This window comes from Crocodylus porosus, unplaced genomic scaffold (genome assembly GCF_001723895.1).
Source record: "Crocodylus porosus isolate Cpor-Errol unplaced genomic scaffold, CroPor_comp1, whole genome shotgun sequence".
Classification (NCBI taxonomy): Eukaryota; Metazoa; Chordata; order Crocodylia; family Crocodylidae; genus Crocodylus; species Crocodylus porosus.
In genome coordinates this window covers 2,279,882-2,297,985 of record NW_017728927.1, presented here as the reverse complement: position 1 = coordinate 2,297,985, position 18,104 = coordinate 2,279,882, and the positions used below count along the sequence as shown (strand labels likewise).

Genomic DNA, 18,104 nt, shown 5'->3' with positions numbered 1-18,104 from the left:
GAGGGGAGGGTGGCAGGGAGGAAGGAACAGGAGAGGGGAGGGAGGGGAGGTGGGGCAGGCAGGGGCAGGAGCCCCTGCGCCAGTGGCTGGAGGAGGAGGCTGCGGTTACAGAGGGAGACTTTACTTGGTTGGCCCCAAAGGGTGAGTGGGGGGCAAAGGGGAGTCATGTAAACCCTCCCTGAAATCCGTCATTCCTTATGGGTATTTAGCTAGTATAGGTAATAATTATATTCATAATAATCTGGTTAAAGCAAAGAATTTCTTATTTTAACTTAAAGCGCTTGATTTAGCATTTATGGTTCATCCACAGGAATAAAGTCCTTACGGAAAAAACAAGAAAATCAGTGAGCTACAGTACTCGGATTCACTGTTGTACACAATGTCTGTACAAAATTGCCCTGGTAAGTGTAATATCTAACTTGCATGAAGGTGACATTAAATTGTTTTATATAGTATCTCATTAGTGGTAACTCCAGTGATATTTTGTGTTACCGCTCTTTGACCTATTGGCAAGTAGCCAGCACATGGAAATGGTGCCATTAATATTAATCTATATTAAGGTAGCATTTAAAAAATTATGTCAAGGAGTGTTGTGTTACAAGTGAGAAGAAAGTGGAAGGAAAGAATGTCCTATCTTAAAAAAATATAAATGTAAGAAATTCAGGACTATATTGTGTAACTTAAATTGATTACTATACTGTATATCAAGGACCATAGAGGACTGCATGCTAACAATCTCTTTTGCTCTCCCCTCTTCTTCTAATGCTAGTCCTATCGACGATTTAGAAATGGCCTGTCAGAACTTTTTCAGTCATTACAGCTATGGCAGAAGACACTGAAAATTATTGGTGGCAAGTTTGGGACCAGCGTCCTTTCCTATTTTGTGTTTTTAACGTGGCTGCTGACTTTTAACATGTTCTCGTTCCTTGTGAACTTCAGCTTCGTAACAATCCCTCAGTTCATAGCAGCAGGATCAAATAATCTTTCATTCACGGGCCTGGAGCTTCTCACTGGAGCTGTAAGTATGTAGAGACACCTACATTAGTTGTGTGTGTACAACACATCTAATTGTATACGTCAAAGCACTAAGCATTTTTTAGTAACAGCTAGATGAAGTTGTGGAAGCTTTGATTTTGCTCTTAAATTCTTCTGGTCACTGATTTTAAATCAAATCCATGTGTATATATTGAACAGGATAATCAACTAATAACTGCCTTGTCATGCAAATGAAATGAATTGGTTTTGTTTGAATCGTACCCTGACATCACTGCTTTTGGAGCTTGTTGAAGCTGTTTTGACAGTCTTCCAGAAAACAACGGATTAGTCACAATGGCTGTACTCACCTTTTCCCTCTTCCTGGATTAGGATAAGATGCTATCAGCAGTGAAACTACCCAGGTTACCCTTCCTCTGAAGATACACAGAGAATTTCATGGCTTAGTTCTGTGACTCTGGCACATTTCATTAGCGCTAAGACTCTGACCTTGCAAAGAGCTGACTGCTCCTGGGCGAGAGACTTATTGACATTAGTGTGGCCTTTAGCCACTGTAATCTTTTTTTTAACTTACATTGACATGCTCCCACTGTCAGGATCTAAAGTCCTGAATGGTTTTTAAAGGAAAATTCATCTCAAGTAGTCATCTGGGTTCCTTCTAGGTTAATTTACCTATGTATGAAAACTGCTGATTTATAGCTATATTAGTATTAGATATAGCATGCCACTTTGCTTCTGCTTGACTATTGCAAAATAGTTGCACTGCTTGCACTAAATGTTGAGAGATTTGTGTAACAAATAATAATTTTAAGGAATAACGACCAACATCTCTCCTTGAGTTGCTAAAGCTATAGCCACACATTAAAGCGTGAAAAGGGGAAGTATAAATGGCACTGCTGGAATTCTTTTGGAGGAGTGTTGCATTTTAGAGGTCTCAGTCTTCAGAAGCAAAACTACAGTACGCCTACATTTCTGGGTTCAAAGCAGAAGTACTTTTGTGTAACCCATCATTGAGTGCATGTGACTAGCCTCCTTCTGTGCTGATCCATACAAAACATGAGTTGTTATACTTCCTAGCTAGCAAATCTTGGCTCAAGCTCAAATTGCAGCCACTCATCAGGGCGTCTTCTAATAAGGTGTCAGCTGTCACATTGTTGGGAGGGTCACCAATAACCTTTCTTCCCAAAAGGCCGATTCCTGCAAGGTGCTGACTATCCATATCCACCCCCATTAGATCCTCAGGAGAAGGAAGCATGCTCAGAATGCTATGCTCCATGTCGGGAGGGTTGTAATTACTATTACTAGTGAGATGAAAGGCCTGATCCTTCTGAATTCTGACTTGTAGTAACGGCTTCCTCAAGAGAAATGGGATGATGTGAATCAGGTTTTGAAAGATTAGGCCCAAGAATGCTCCACTGTATTCAATCAACAGCATGGGAGTTGAGGTTTTTACTAATATTCCTATCCTTTCAGGGCTATTTTCAACAAACTGTGCTCTACTATGGTTTTTACACGAACTCTACCATCACAAAAATTGAAAGCAGCACAACTTATGACATGCAGCTGGCCTATATTTTCACTATTGGGATTTATTTTGTCATCTGCTTCTTTAGCTTGGTATACAGGTACGGTAACTGCATATTTCTGTTGCACTTTGAATGGAGCTAAAAACTTCGTTTTTGAGAGGCTACCAGTATTAGTAAGGACTCTACGTACCAGGCCTAGTAAGAACTGGGGGTCTTAAATTCTGGGGGCTGCTCTCTGCCCCTGTGTGACACAGGAGACTGGGCAAGATGGACCTATGGTCTGACCCTGTAAATGGCAGTTCTTATATCATTGATCTGGATGAGCTGCTGCTGACACATTCCTGTTTGCAGTTCGTAATAATAAGCAACCTAGAAAATTAAATGCCCTCAGTTATCATGTCCAAAGCATTGTCAGGCCCATTCAGTGAGATGCAGAGAAACTGCAAAGCAACCAGAGCCCTATGAAAAATTTCAATTTATGTCAATTTTATTTAATCTCTTGTAAATGCTGCTGTTTGTGACCCCTGCCAGCGAGTGCCATGTTGAAATGGCTCTGCAGAGGCAACCACTGTTGACAACAAATGTGAAAAGAAAGTTAGGAGACACCAAATTTGTAGAGGGATATGGCCATAAAGGGAACAGGAAGCATCTTTAAATGGACTCAACATTCATTAATCAAGAAGACATTGATTTCTGTGATCTGAAAGGTCAACTCACTTTTTTCCCCCACCATTCATTTCCTTAATCCTAATGATGTACATTTAATTTTCACTGCAGCATGGCAAAATCCTTCCGTAATAACTTTGTTAATCCTCAAACTTACTCTGGAAATGCTGGGAAACTTCTCTGCATCTGGGATTTCAATATAACCAATGACAAAGCTGTAAGACTGAAGCAAAAAAACCTCAGCACACAAATCAAGGTAAAGAACTAAATGGGTTCTGTGTGAATAGACTTGAATCTGTGCGTTTCCCTCAAGGACTATTTTGGAGAAGCTGCTTCTTCCTGACCTTCTAGGTTGACTGCAGAAAGCTTTCGCTCTTTGTTGTGAGCTGTTTGTTCCCTTGGCATTTCTTAGCAACTCATCTGAAAAGATTCTTTTCAGTCATGTCTATTTGCTCTTCCACACAAGTCCCTAGAGTAATCACGGATATTTGCCAAGTTTCGTTTCCATGTTTCTCTGACCCATGTCAACAGGTTTTACCTTTTTAATCATAAGCAGGAAAGCAGCCTATTTTTCTTTGCTTGGTGTATTGCGAATTTAGTGGGAATCATCTCTGCACCTTATGACTCTGCCCCTGGTTCTGACCCTGCCGCGATGGCTGTTCCATGACTGAACTGTCCTGCACCTGTCATCTTTTTTTCTTCTACTTCTTATCTGTATCAGTTGTTTTGTTTTGTATTGGATCACTGACATAAAGCACTCCTGGGAGTTGTGGCTGTAAGCGAAGTGTGGTGGAACTTGTATGAGAGATTTTTTCCCCCCACATCCTTGTGTGGCTTCCAGTCTATCCCCCAAGTGTCAGGAGGACTATTTTGCACCAGCTTTCTTGAGAGATTGCCTCTTAAATCCTATAAGTGATCACTTCGAACAGGTGTTGCTTTGGGTTATTGACTGAAGCCTGGGCCTAATTATTACAGGAAGCCCTATCTGAAGCGAAGTCTGAAGATCTGAACCTTTCTGTAAAGCAAAGGATGGTTCATATTGCTATTCATCTAGCTGCTTGGATTTTTTCCTTGGGAACAACAGCTGTGTGTTGCACCTGTGTTTACTACCTCTCCATTAACAACCTAAAGGTAAGGACCTGTTCTAGTAAACTAATGCTTTCCATTTCCACGCTGATCAACCTGGCCACATATTCAATTGAAGGTGCGATGGGAATCAGCCGTAAAGTTATTGCACATATTTTGTGTAATAACTTTATAGCTTATTCCCTGTTTTTATTGTACCATTAATTGTATGACTGCGTGGTTGGGTTATTACTTAAGACATGATTAACTGGTTAATCGCAGGGACATAAGGAAGATGAGATTTAGCCCAAACACTGTTGCCCTACAGCTATTCTCCTGCCTGACTCCACCCTTGTGTACAGGGAGGACCTGTACCCTTGAGCAGCCTTATAAGTCCACTTGTCTGCTCCATCTTGTGCCACAATAGCTACTGTATTTGCCAATATGCTCATGAACACTTTTTAATAATTGAATAGTTGAAGAAGCAAGCCCTTGGAGCCAACCAGGAAGGACTGCTTTTGATTTGGATTTCACTTATTGCCTTTCATTAGATACTGGAAAGAAGAACAATGCAAGGCAGGAAATGCTATCTCCTTCCTCATCCCTTGTGCAGTGAGGCCCCGGTCATGTGCTTGGCTTCTGCTTCCTGGCCACATACCCAAGCAGCGCAAGAGTTGATGGTTATATATCCAAGAGCTGCTTGGGCTTATGAGAGCTGAAAAGGTGTCTGCTAATAGCACCAGGATCTCTGAGATGAAATGGGCAGTGCAAAGTCCTCTGCAAAGATGCCTTTGATGAAAAGTCTGCCTCATATACTTTATTTTTCTTTCTTTTTTTAAGCTGTTCATGAAAGGTGATGGAACAGAGCTGGAAAACCAGGCTGCCACCCTTGTGTTGCCTATCGTCGTGTCCCTCCTCAACCTCCTCACCCCTTTCGTCTTCTCTTTGCTTGAACTCCTAGAGAAATTTCAGTACCCCAGGAATCAGATATACATCACTATTACCAGGTATTCGGTGCCCCTCACTCCCAGTTAGCAGTGGTTTCTGTCTGAAGTCAAGTGCGCTTTTTCTATTATCAGCAAGCTTGTAGTGGTATTAGGTACTACTGAAACCATCAGCCAACTCTGCACCAGGGGAGGTACAGTACTCTGTTCACAGGTCTTATGAATCCACCCCTAATAGTCCACTGGTGGCACAGCAGTGCCTCAGCCCAGGTTGAGGCAAATCTGTTGTTTTCCTCCCTACCAGACATATAAGGAAACTTCAGGCCTGGCGCAGCCTACAGCATTCACCGGTAGGATTTGGGCTGTGGGCCCAAATGACAGGGAGATGGTAAATGGAGGGTGAGTTGGCTGGTTGGTGGTGGTTTTCTGAGGCCATGTATCACTAGCCAAGGGGAACCCCACTGTGCTTTAAAGCTGCCTCCTCAGGGGAGGACCAAGTAGATACTTCTGTCGTCCTTCCATGAGGAATTTTGCATGTCTTGCTTACAGTGCATTGAATAGACTTCACAGCACGGACTGTATAATCCAGATCAGTTTAAAACCAGTAGAAAAGGGTGGTGTGTGATTGGTAGTGGCTTCTCCAATGGACTCACCAACTACTGATATTCTTCTTCATAGAAATGTTATTCTAAAGATGTCTATAACTGGAATCCTCTGCTACTACTGGCTTAACATCGTGGCTACATCAGGAACAGAGGTAAGGTTTCACTTGCCCTGTTTGTGTACACATCTTTGCTTTAAAGATTGGGAAACAGACTTAACCATTTTCATAATATTGTGTATACATTGAGTAGTGTGTGATTGAATAAAGGACTCAAAAGTAGATTAGAGGCTATGTAAAAATAATACACTGCAGGGTGAAATTTGCTCCAATACAAAAGGCCCCACACAGCCTGTTGAGAGAGCTGGACTTACAGGCTTGACCACCTTTTGTTGGATCCCTGAATCTTCAGAGAAGCCAGGATGATATGACAAATTTATTCAGCTAGTTTGGGCTTCATAGATCATTGTATTTTTGAACTGTAGCCTCAGACTCTGTCCTTCTTTCAAGAAAAATATAAAGTAGAACCTTCAAAGGAGTCTGATCTAAAGGATCCTGAAGTGTTTCCCTTTCCTTTCAGTGGGCTTTGGATCAGATTTTCAATGTTCAAACATTAGACACAAATATTTGACTTAAATACATTATTTTTTCCTCTCTACAAGTGCTGGGAAACGTTAGTCGGCCAAGATCTCTACCGTCTTGTTGTGGTTGACTTCCTATTTTGCTTGCTTGGTTCTTTCTTTGGAGAGTTTGTACGAAGGTAAGTGAGAGCTAGCATACCACACATCTAGGGGCTGGGGTCCATTCTGTGGGAGATGGGAGACAGGGAGGGGGAATCCTTGCTTGAGCAGCAAGACCCTGCTGTGCCTGCAGCCTCCCAAAGAGCTCTGGCTAGGGAGGAGAGGGGTGGGGCCATTTCAACCATTAACGACTGATCACTTACAGGGTTATTTCAATGTAGTAAAAGGACGGTTCCAACAGAAACATGGCTCTGGCATGATTGGGACAGCTGTCTATTTTCCTGTTTTGCTTTCATACATGTCTTTATATATGTTTTTGGCCTTAATTGTTTCACAAAATAACTAACATGAGTGTAGTGAATATGAATTTAGAAGTATTTTGATTTCACTGGTTCAGAAAGTGATGCAAATATTCAATTGGGGGGGGTGAGAGGGAGTGTGCACAATTTAAACAGTCATTTAAGCAGAAGCTTTCTTTCCTGGGGCTACCAGTTTGTTGAACTCTGCAATTCATGCATTGCTGGAATTTTACACTAAAGTAAACTAGTTTCCTCAACAAAAAGTATATCTGTATTTATATTTAGCTGTTCCAGCCTTATGCTATAATTTTAGTTGAAGTGAAAAATGTTCTTTGACTTACGTCATCCATGCAGCATATTCACAAAAATTAGTATTTTACTACAACACCGGTGTTGTGTTGTAATTTTCCATTGCTGCTTAGTTGGCAAAAAGTTCGTGCTTTGTATAAGACATAATTAAATGCTAATTCCTGGATAATTGGGATATTAATTGGGATATTTCTTAGTTGCATGTTCTACAGCTAATGAATTTGTGTACTTTTCAGAATTATTGGAACCAAATGCCTCAAAAACCTTGGTGTGCCAGAATTTGATATTGCACGAAATGTTTTAGGTTTGATCTACGTGCAAACTTTAACCTGGTAAGAGATGAATTTATGATCTAAATATTGACTGTTGCTAACAGAGACATTATGAATGAGCTTGAGGTAGGGACATACCAGTAACGTTTTGCAGAGCAGCTGACATGTAGTAAAGCCCAACTCCCTTTTAACCCTTTGTAAGTTATTCATATGTCCACGCCCTAAGGATGCCTGCATACCGCAGATAAGAACAGTACAAACATATTGGGCATATCTACATGAGAGATTTACTGGAGAACTGCCTAATTATCTCTGTAGTAAAGTCTCGGGTCTATACATATGGCCCTATTAGGCCTCAGGAAGCTAATCAACTGTGCTGTAAGTTAGTACTTGTATATACGAGTACTGTCCCGCAGCAGCTTTCGTTAGTGCACAGCAATGCACATGTAGATGCTGACTTGGCTGGCTGTGGCATGAGGATGCTTCAGTGCAGAGTTGCCTGCCGGGTAGCCCTGCACTAGAGCACATCTGTACCCTAGCCAGCCCCTCCACAGCACCTGGAGCTGGGTAAGAGCATCCCTTGGCAGCCGGGGCTGCTCTGACGCGACTCCACATGCTCTGGTCCCAGTTGCACATGTAAATGTGGCACCCAGGAACAATAAACTCTGGCACAATACATGCCAGGCTTATCGTATTAATTTCACATATAGATGCACCCATTGATAGATAAGATGCTTGTGTGTGCATGTGCTCTCTCCCTCTCAAAACTGTGATCTGAAGGCAAATTATTTATTTATTGGTAACTCTTCTCTGTTCAAAAGTTGGCATAAAACTAGTAACAGTGACGTTCTGAAGGACCTATGTAAAGTAGTCCTCACTTAGCCACAGTTGAGAACTTGGAGCTGTAGAAGGGGCATTTTGGAATGTTGAAGCTATGTCCTTCTTGTGTTCTTTGTTCTTGTTCAGTATTAGCTATTGGAAAAGTTTCTGAAGCCCTTCCACTTCTAATGAAGAGTGACAGAATGGAGATATATGTATGGAATTCCATATATACGGACATTCACACCTATACAAATATGCTGGGCATGTGCAGTATATATACTGAGCATACTCAGGTGTGGCACCAGCTGGTAATATTCTCTTGGAAAGCAAGAGGAAAACAAGATTTTTCTTCCCTATTCTGTTACTCTTCATGAGAAGTGGGAGGGCTTCCGAAACTTTTATATGGAATTCTACACACAGACACACAGAAAATTCACCTTAAAAACAAACTAAATACATCTATAATATGCATATGCTTAGATACTGAGCAATAGAATATATATAATTTACCTGAAACATGTGTATGTATCTATAAAATACACACGATGCACATGCTCATTATATATTGAATGTGTGCATATGTGTGTATATTTTAGTTTCAGTTTTTATGGTGAATTTTCCATAATATCTGATTTAGGGGTTAGGTGGCAGAATGGTACAGGCATCTCACTACAGCTCCAGAGGCCTTATTCTAGGCATGTGCTGAAGACTGTCTCCAACTGGCCTGGCTCTGAATGGGTATCTAGTCATGCAGCTGGAGAATCAAAAGTGGTGAGACATGATGTTTGCAATTTGAATATTTGTATGTCATGGGCTGCTGAAACTGGCACACCTATGCTATGCTAGGCTCAGATGGACTTTTACCCTGAATATCCCGATTCATTTATTGATATATTTTCATTTTTATGCAAATATAGAAGTGCATTCTACTTTCACATTGTGTAACAAATACCAAGGACCAAGGTCTCATATATTTTTGCCCCTCTCCCTCTCCCTCTCTTCTTTTCTGTAGGATTGGCATCTTCTTTTCACCTCTGCTGCCTGCTATCCAAATGATATCTTTCTTTATAATATTTTATGTGAAAAAGGTAAGGAGCAGTTGTAAAGAACCAGGCCCTCTGCCTAATACAGCATCTCAGCAATAACATGTTCCCACTTCAGTTTTTAGCAGCTATGTGGAGACTTTACATACCCAGTGAAATTTGACAGTTACTGTACTTGTGAATACATCAACAGAAAAACTTTTAGGGACAGACATTACATATAAACTGGTTTAAGTGATCAGAAACTGGTTTAAACTTGTAACAGAACAGAGGTTCAGTGCACATAAACATTTCAAAATGGCTGAAACTGGTTTAAGATAAACCTGGTTGAATGTAGTATCAGACTTAACTGATTTGGGTCAAACCAGTTTATTCAATTTCTGTCCCAGACCCCTTCCTGGTGTAAGTTAAACCAGAGTCTGCCAGCATCCCAAATGCTTTGCAGCCTTGGGCTGTGCTGTCTGCTCTAGAGAACAGGCTGGCCCCACCCCTCTCTTCCCTAGCCAGAGCTCTTTGGGAGGCTGCAGGCACAGCAGGGTCTGCCTGGCTTCCCTTGCTGCTCAAGCAAGGATTCCCCCCTCCCTGTCTTCCATCTCCCACAGCACAGACCCTAGCCCCTAGACATGTGGTATGTTAGCTAATGCTGAGAGGTGTGTATGTCTCCAATTTCACTGGGACAGGCAGACAGAACAGTGTCAGTGTCAGCTTAAGGCTTTTTGGAGCTAATCAGCAGGGTAGCTGTTCCTTCCTTGGAAAAAGCTGTTTAAGAAGAGCTTGAACTACTGAGAGAGGCTTTTGTTTTGTTGATGGGCTAACAAACACAGCTGGTTATCAGCCCCCTGCTGGCTCCCTTGCCTGTCAGGTTTGCAGGCAGTATGAAGAAGCAGGGAGAGGGAGATTGAAAAGCTCAGTAGCATCAACAGATGCATGCACTGTACACCCCCACTCCCCTTTGCCTCGGAGTGCTAGCCCAGGGATGGGGCCTGGCAACACATCTGCCCCTTGAGAAGCAAGCAGGGAAAAGCCTGGGATGGTGCAGGCAGGGTAGGGGTTTAAACCCCTCCCTAATCAGAGCATCCTGCCAGGGCCTGGCCACCCCCCGCCACCTCAGCTCAGCCCTGTGGAAGGGAGGGAAGGCTGCTCTACCATCCTGTGGCTTCTAGCCTGAGCCACTGCAGGCATGTGCCTGCATTTCTTCAGTCCAGAGGGAATGTCTGTTGGGTTACAAACTGGTTCAACCTAGGCAGTTTAGACTAACCTGCAAAGATTAAATCAATTTAGGCTCAGGCTTTTGAATGTCTGTCCCTAGCCTTGGAGGCCTTATTAGTGGTTTAAGAGCATAATTAGCTAGGAGAATATGAAGTAGTAAAATGAGAGCTGCTAATGCCCATCAAAACCCAGAATCCTGGCAATTCTTGTGCACGCATTTATCTTATTTCCCTTACAGTAGGCTTTAAAATATATGGAGTCACTATATGGAGTCTTGTTTTGGTTCTAACAGACTGCACTTCTTTCAAGAACAATTAGTCAGCTGACGTAATTAGAAGAGAAGGGAAGTTTTTGCTTCTGACTCTTCCTCAACTCAATAATATTATCATACATAACAATAGGTCCTTAAATATGTGAAAGTTTGAAAGCCAAATTAAAACTAAGCCACAGTTGTTATCAAAACTTCCTTGAACATTGGCAGTTGGGGGTGGGAATCCTGATAGAAGGTATTGCAGAAGCAAATGGAGTCCAGCATTTCCTCAGGCTGTTTGCACTTTTATAATGATTCATTTGTTGCTGGAGGTGCAGTTTTGAGGCACTTTTTGGAAATTCTTGATGGATGCTATTCCTTGCAAATCACCTGCAATTTCAATGGCATTGACTGAAACTCATCTAATGAGAATGTAAAACACTTTTAAGAGTGCAAGTGTATGTGCATCTTTTTCTTTTCCTGTTTTAAAGGTCAGTCTGATGATGAATTGTCAACCCCCTCGCAAAGTCTGGAGAGCTTCTCAAATGACAACACTCTTCATTTTTCTGTTGTTTTTCCCTTCATTTACTGGAGTGCTGTCTGTGGTAGCAATCACTATCTGGAGGTAGGAGTGATCAACAGAATTCAGACCTTCTCTCTGAACCGATTCACATCTTAATCACAAACCAAACCAGGTAGCCTGGACTCTCACAAGCGTGAAAGAGAAATCTGCATTGGATTCCACTGAAACGTTTCAAGTGATATTCATGTTGTCTTAAAAACGCTATTGCAAACTCATGGGGAGGGTAAGCTGAGTACTTCCTTATGACATTGAGAGTATACTGCTGCAGACTTTCTGTGTGACCTTAGGAGAGTCTCATGGAAGAAGATTCTGAAAGGCATTTAGGTGCCTGCCTCCTTTTGAAATTGCTTTGGCAAATCCGGGGCTTCGTATCTGTGTCACACTTAAAAAACCAGATATTCGTTTTTTTAGATGGGGCATGCCCTGCCTGACATGGGCATTATAAGGATAAATACTATAAAGACTGTGAGAGGCATGTCTACCCTATGGTAATAGGGGACATATAATTATGCTCTCGGCTGCTATCCCAATGTTCCATTTTGCCTAAATCCACGTGCCTCTGATGTGTTCCCCATCCCATCTGGAGAATGAGATGTGTGGAGAGACTGAACAGCATTGCAAACTGTGTGGAGGCAATTAATGCTTGGAAAAGAAATGGGATAGTGTGTAACAGTGAGTTTTGGTTTTTTCTAAGAATAATGAACTGAGTGACGATCTTGCTCTTCTTCCTCCTCCTGTTCTCAAAAGTTTTTATAATAAACCCATTCCACTGTGACTGCAGTGTAATTACCTGATGTAGCTTTACCTCAGCTAGCTCAGTTACTGGTAGCAATCCAGCTGTGGCAGCATGAAGCTCAGTGCAGGTTTCTGTGCAGATTTTGCAGCTGGTCTTAAATTTCATCCAGCTGTGGCTAAGCTGGGTTAATTTGAAGCTAACTTAAGTCTCTCTGCACTATTTTGCAGCAATTATTGTAATGTGGACGTGCACTTCAAGGTGTAAAGTTCTCAGCCCAGCTATGCCCACCTACCCTGCTAACTACCAAAAAGTGGTTAAGATAAGGAAGGTCCCAAAATCAGGATGGAGATGTGATGTTTCGGAGTGAAAACCACAGGTTTCAATTAACTCAGTTTTGCATGTTTTAGTTTGAGGTCCAGCTCCTGCAAACTAAACCATAGCTTTACCATTATCTGAAATCTTTATCATCTTAGTCTGCAGACTTCTTTTCCCCACCATTTACCTGAAAACTGTTTCGCCTGCTAGGGGATGTCATCTTGAACCACATCCTGTTTTTACTGAAAATCTAGTCTTGTATGTGTGTTCATGCTGCGTGAAAACAAGGTGGTGGCATTGTGTGTTTTAGCTTTTTCTTTCTTCTTTACTATATGATGCATCTAGAAAGGAAACAGTTTATTCCAAAGTCTGCAGTAAGGCCTCTGGGACCTGTAGGGCAATGCAATTGTTAGATTAGCTGGAGCTTCCACCTGTGCCAGATGACCACAGGGAGAGCCTTTGTTTCTTCCCATGGAGTTTGAGGTGGGCTTATTAGTATCTGAAAAGTCACAGATGGGGAAAGTCCAAAGTAGACAATGAAGCAAGCTCCTCTTCTCTACAGCTAAGACTTGCTCAGTCATTGCACTTCAAAGAACTCAATTGCATGCTGTCTCCCCAGAAGACCTAGTTGCTCTGTTATAATAGGGGGTTCATTAGCCCAGTGAGGTATCACTAGTCAAATGATGGGAGTCCTGAGGCCCAGAGAACTAGTGCCCTAATTGTATGGTGTTCTTGGCTACTTCAGTGGTCTCGTTGCTGCAGTGCTTTTTAATATCCTTTCCTTATTTTTCCAGGTTGAAGCCTTCAGAAAAGTGTGGCCCTTTCCGAGGCTTGTCTTCCATATTTGATGCGGTGTCTGGGTGGATAGCCGTATTGACCAAGAATCCTGGATCAGCCTGGGTGGTGTGGATTTATCATAACTTAATTGAAAGCGTGCATTTCTTCTTTATCCTCACTGTCATCGTCATGTAGGTATCCATTGTGGAAGGAGGTGGGATGGAGAGTAGGGGAGGGAAACTGATGCATCCATTCTCTACAGTGAAAATGCCTGCTGTGTAGCTTGGACAGATTGTGACACCTACATGCAGCAAAATCCCCAGTCTTCAACACAGTCTGAAAAACCACTTCTGCTGGTAGAGTCAACTTATGCTAAGTTGCTGACAAACTGAGTCACGCTAGGAGGGTTTGATGCTCTCAGGACACCAGCAGACCACTAGTGGTATAAACCTGGCCTAGCGACAACTGCATTTTTGCAGCTCTATTCCAAAGTAGTTCCGAGATTTACCCAAGGCATCATAAGTGAGAAGGAGATTGGGCAGCCACAAGATTGGGCACAGATTTTCAAATTCATGCGGCCAGCCTGGCAGTCTAGCTGCAGAGGGTGTCAGTATCATTTAAGGGCTGTGCTGAGGAGTTCTTGTTCTGTACTTACTCTGGCACTGGGCACAGGTAGTATGGGGATAACAGTAAATCCACACAGCGTGTGCAGAGACAGTGTGGTGTGTGTAACCCTAGGTCAGTACTTTGATTACGTACAGATGGCCTAAAACTTGCTCCTTCTAAGAACCGGCTCTTTTTGGTTCCATAAAAATCAGTAACAAAGATCCCATGGACTCCAGCAGAGTCAGGTCTTGTCCTTTAGGATTATTAAACTTAATGAACATGGATGAGGACAGTAGGTTCCTGTCCAGTATTCAAAACTTTGTAATGTTAACTTGCTTTCATGGTTCTTTTGCATAAACATCCAGATGTCTCTGGGTATTTCCCACTAGACCATCTGATACATTTTATACCTGCCCATCATTGTTTATGTGATTGCTGTATAAAATTAACAAAATTCCTCTTGTTTTGGCAGTGACTAGTAAAAGAGGCATCACCCAAACATTGAGTACTCATTTGTTGAACTTTATTTTCCACTTAGAACTATCACATATCTTTACTGGCAGATCATAGAAGGAAGGAAGATAATGGTCAGACTCTTACATGAGCAAATTATAAATGTAAGTTTGCTTTTTGGGTTCCTGCTAGAAAGAACAAGCAGAAAACGCGCCGATTATCTGTGCTGTGTGCGCCAGGGAGATATGCTTCCGTTTTGGTATAAGTGAACGGAAGGGGAAAACCCTCTGCAGAAGGGCTGGCTGGATGATAACTGCATGGCTGCAAAAACTTGCTTGCTTGTTGGCTAGAACAGCAGCTGCAGGCACCTGCTTATTGCCCACGTGCAGGGGGAGGAAAACACTTAATTTCTCCTGTTCCCCACATTCAGGCTTGCTACCCAGCTCCCTAAAGGCATGAGGTTATAAATTCCCCTTCAGCTGCCTCTCAGCTAGCTTTGAGTAAGTCAGTGCCTCGGGATACTCCTCCTCACAGATTCACAGAAGTTTACCTCCTCAGCAGATTTTGGGGACTACATCCATCCTGCTTAGAGAGAGGAGTTTTGACTAATGGGGTTTGGAAAACTGAAGGCTTGTCACTTTTTCCTCTGTTGTAGACCAGCCTAACTAGGACAAAACGAATGTCAATATAACTGCCTGGCAGACAAGGTTCTTTGGGTGAATCTGATGGCTTTTATTAGACCAACTCAAATAGCTGGAAAACATTCTTTGCAAGCTTTTGGGTATAAATACCTTTTATCAGGCTGAGGAAGCATCTGCAGCTGGTGTGTGCTCTTCCTGGATGGGAGCGCGCACCTACTGCAGATGCTTCCTCAGCCTGACGAAGGGTATTTATATCTGAAAACTTACAAAGAAGACTTTTTACCAACTATTTGAGTTGGTTTAATAAAAGATATCAGATTTACTCAAAGGTTCTTGTCTGCCTATGTCCTTAGACTAACACAGCTACAACCTATACCAGTATAACTACCTTATATGGATGCTCTGTTCCAGAATAATTACTCCATTTCTTAATTATTACTCTCTTATTGGTCTGCTAGTTTGTTTCCCTGTGTAAACAAGCCCTGAGATTTTGCTAACAATAATATAAACATTTCAGTTAATGATTAAACGTGTCTTGATTATAGGAAGGAAAAGATAAGATGTTTTTACTTGAGAAACTCCGAGCCCTGCAGACATCAACTCGGGACACACCTGCAAGAAAAGAAGCAAGTCAACAGTTCAGAGTAAGACTCACTTTTGCTTTCCTGTTGTGGCTGCTGATTATTTTGGTACCTCCACTTTGAAATATGCCTACAAAAATTCCACTTGACTCAACCTAGTTAACAGCTTTATAAGAGATACTCTAAAGACAACCCTGAAAGTTTCCTTCAGGTCACAGTTACTCTGGCAATCAGCCTGAGGTAAAACTTTCTAGTGAAAGCTAGCTCCTTGTTCGGTGCTTACAAACTGTAGGAAAGCAGACCTGCTCTACCAGTGGAATGACAGCTGCAAAAGGGGCTATCTACTCTTATACCTTTACTAGGGTAGAAGAAGACAGGCTGCTTTTGAGACTTTTTTTTCTCCTTCAGTTGATTTAGGTCAAAGGCATTTAGTTCAATTTTAATGGATTAAATGGACCACTCCGAGGTTGAAATTACTTTTAGGTTGAATTTAGCAGGCCAAGGAATAGGTGTTAAAGTGAGCCAAGGTGGATGCTGAGTGGGGTTTCAGTCGAATTAAATTCCTTTAACTTCTAGCTCAGTGATGCTCAATCTTTTTGGCTGGTGGGCTGGACGGGCAGTCCCCAGGCCATCTGCGGGCTGGATCCGACTGGTGGTAGCAATCCGGCACTGGATGGTCATGACAGGGGCCCATTCAGCCATGTGGAGGGGGACGGGGCATCCTGGCTCCAACCTAGGCCCATGAGGGCGAGGGGGGCGCAGGGGGAGGGAGGGGACGTGACCAAGCCCCATGGGGGGAAGAGGTGTGGCCCAGCCCTAACACAGCCCCAAAAGGGCAAAGGGCTTGACTTAGTCCCACAGGGAGAGGGAGGTGGGGGAAAGGGGCCTGAGCCAACCCAGCCCAGCCCAGCTCCATGGCGAAAGGGGGGTGCGGCCCAGTCCCACCCAGCCAAGGGGGTGAGAGGAGAGGGCATGACCTGGGCCCAACCTGGCTGGGCATCCTGGCTCCAAGCTGGGCCCACCGGAGGGTGGGGGCATGGCTCAACCCCATGGAGGAAAGAGGAGTGGCCCAGCCCCTTGGGCTGGAGGTTGAGCACCCCGACCTAGCTTGTTGGGGAGATGTGAGGTGGAGGAAAGGATCCCATCTGCTCCCCAGGTTGGACAAGGCCTAGGCAAGAGCTGTGCCCCTTAAGCATACCAGCCGATGAGAGCGACTCCACTGTTGGCCTCACCCTTGTCCTGCGCTATTTGGGATCCTGCTAGGCTGGACAGTGGGCTCGGAGAGATGATGAGAGACTCTGTTTTTGCCTTTGTGTGCTTCTGCTTAATAAAACAGAAGTGCTGCATTTTCCCATGCCTTCCTCAAAGTCTTCTGGGGCTCTTTCACATAAGTGCAGCTCTCCTGTTCCTCTCTGAGGTCACCCTCTCATTGAAGATGTATCTCTTTTTTTCCCACATCATCTCCCACCCAAAATTACTAGTTAGAAAGGGGAATTAGCCAAGGCAAACAAAAAACCAACATACTGATAAATGAAAACAGCCTGAAGACAACAACGAGAAGAAAATAGGCTCGTTAGCTTAGTATCCAAAAAGGCAGATTGAAGAGTCAGGGCAGGCTACTTCCTACAGCTCCCTATCTTGTTCCCTTACAATGCACACAGTCCAGCTCATGATCGGTGTCTAAAGCAACTGGGATTCTTGCAGTGATGACAAACTATCTAGACTGGCAGATCTGAGCTTTTATGGTTGCACGGACAACAGGAGACAGGATCCGTCTCCTAGACCAGCAGTAGGAACAAGAGGCTGGGAGTCAGATGATCTGAATTTTGTTCCTGACTTCGTGGGTAGCATCAGGCAGATCATTTTGAGTGATGGCCTGTGGTTTCCCCATGACTAAATTGGAGATCACTGCATGCACCTGCCTCTGAGATGATCTAACAGAAGGTGCTGTGCGGTAAGTGCAGAGCAGGGTTTGTTTCTCCGTTTTACCACGAGATGGCATATGGCATCAGGAATCAAACTAATCTTCACAGCCTCAGGCCCTGGTTAAAAGGCACCAACCAGCCTGTTTACTGCCGGGCTCTCAACTTTGCAGTTTTGTTCTACCCCGACTGTCTCCCCCATTTACTCTGGTGGGATTCGTTGAGCAGGGTGCTTCCTGGCACGGAAGATTGTCGTTTTTCTTTCCTCCCATTAGTTTGGTTAAGGTTGTATTGAAAACCTTTCTACTTCAGGGCAGGCTGGGACACTGAGACTGCCTGCTGGCCAGAGCATCTTGCTGCTTTGGAGAGATCATGGTTCACAGGGATTGGATTCCCAAGATTTTCGGTTTTCTGAAAATGCGGGCTTCTTCCAGAGCTGAGCAGCCCTGCCCTCACAGACCCCACTTTCTCTTTGTATCATTCACATGAAGGCAGATCCTTCACTTACTCCCTCAAAATACCGTTTTCTAGGATTACCCTACTCTTCCTACTGTTTAAAAGCATAGTTAGTAGCTAGAGTTGATCAGCTCCAAAAGCCATAACATCAAAACGCTAAATCACATAATCCCTTCTCAGCCAGTGGGGATGTATAGGGTTGGATGAATCTCTGGGTAAAAAACATGGGTGATCCACCAAACTGAACCCTGCTTTAAGACACAGAAGATAAAAATGTATTTAAAAATTACCCATC

At 43.2% G+C, this 18,104-nt stretch overlaps 1 protein-coding gene across 4 annotated transcripts in view; it reads left to right on the top strand.

The window, feature by feature from the left end:
- TMC5 (transmembrane channel like 5) overlaps nucleotides 1–18,104 on the top strand; it is a 30,542-nt gene that overhangs the window by 9,855 nt on the left and 2,583 nt on the right. For 3 of the 4 annotated variants that reach the window (XM_019541775.1, XM_019541774.1, XM_019541777.1), the window contains 14 exons: nucleotides 311–401; nucleotides 770–1,018; nucleotides 2,467–2,618; nucleotides 3,297–3,441; nucleotides 4,161–4,316; nucleotides 5,091–5,257; nucleotides 5,873–5,951; nucleotides 6,458–6,555; nucleotides 7,380–7,475; nucleotides 9,250–9,325; nucleotides 11,231–11,364; nucleotides 13,168–13,341; nucleotides 14,295–14,373; nucleotides 15,396–15,494. In XM_019541775.1, the coding sequence (XP_019397320.1) occupies nucleotides 311–401; nucleotides 770–1,018; nucleotides 2,467–2,618; nucleotides 3,297–3,441; nucleotides 4,161–4,316; nucleotides 5,091–5,257; nucleotides 5,873–5,951; nucleotides 6,458–6,555; nucleotides 7,380–7,475; nucleotides 9,250–9,325; nucleotides 11,231–11,364; nucleotides 13,168–13,341; nucleotides 14,295–14,373; nucleotides 15,396–15,494 (1,795 nt within the window). Of the gene's footprint in view, nucleotides 1–310; nucleotides 402–769; nucleotides 1,019–2,466; nucleotides 2,619–3,296; nucleotides 3,442–4,160; nucleotides 4,317–5,090; nucleotides 5,258–5,872; nucleotides 5,952–6,457; nucleotides 6,556–7,379; nucleotides 7,476–9,249; nucleotides 9,326–11,230; nucleotides 11,365–13,167; nucleotides 13,342–14,228; nucleotides 14,374–15,395; nucleotides 15,495–18,104 lie in introns of those variants that run through there. The other variant, XM_019541776.1, reaches the window with a different exon arrangement.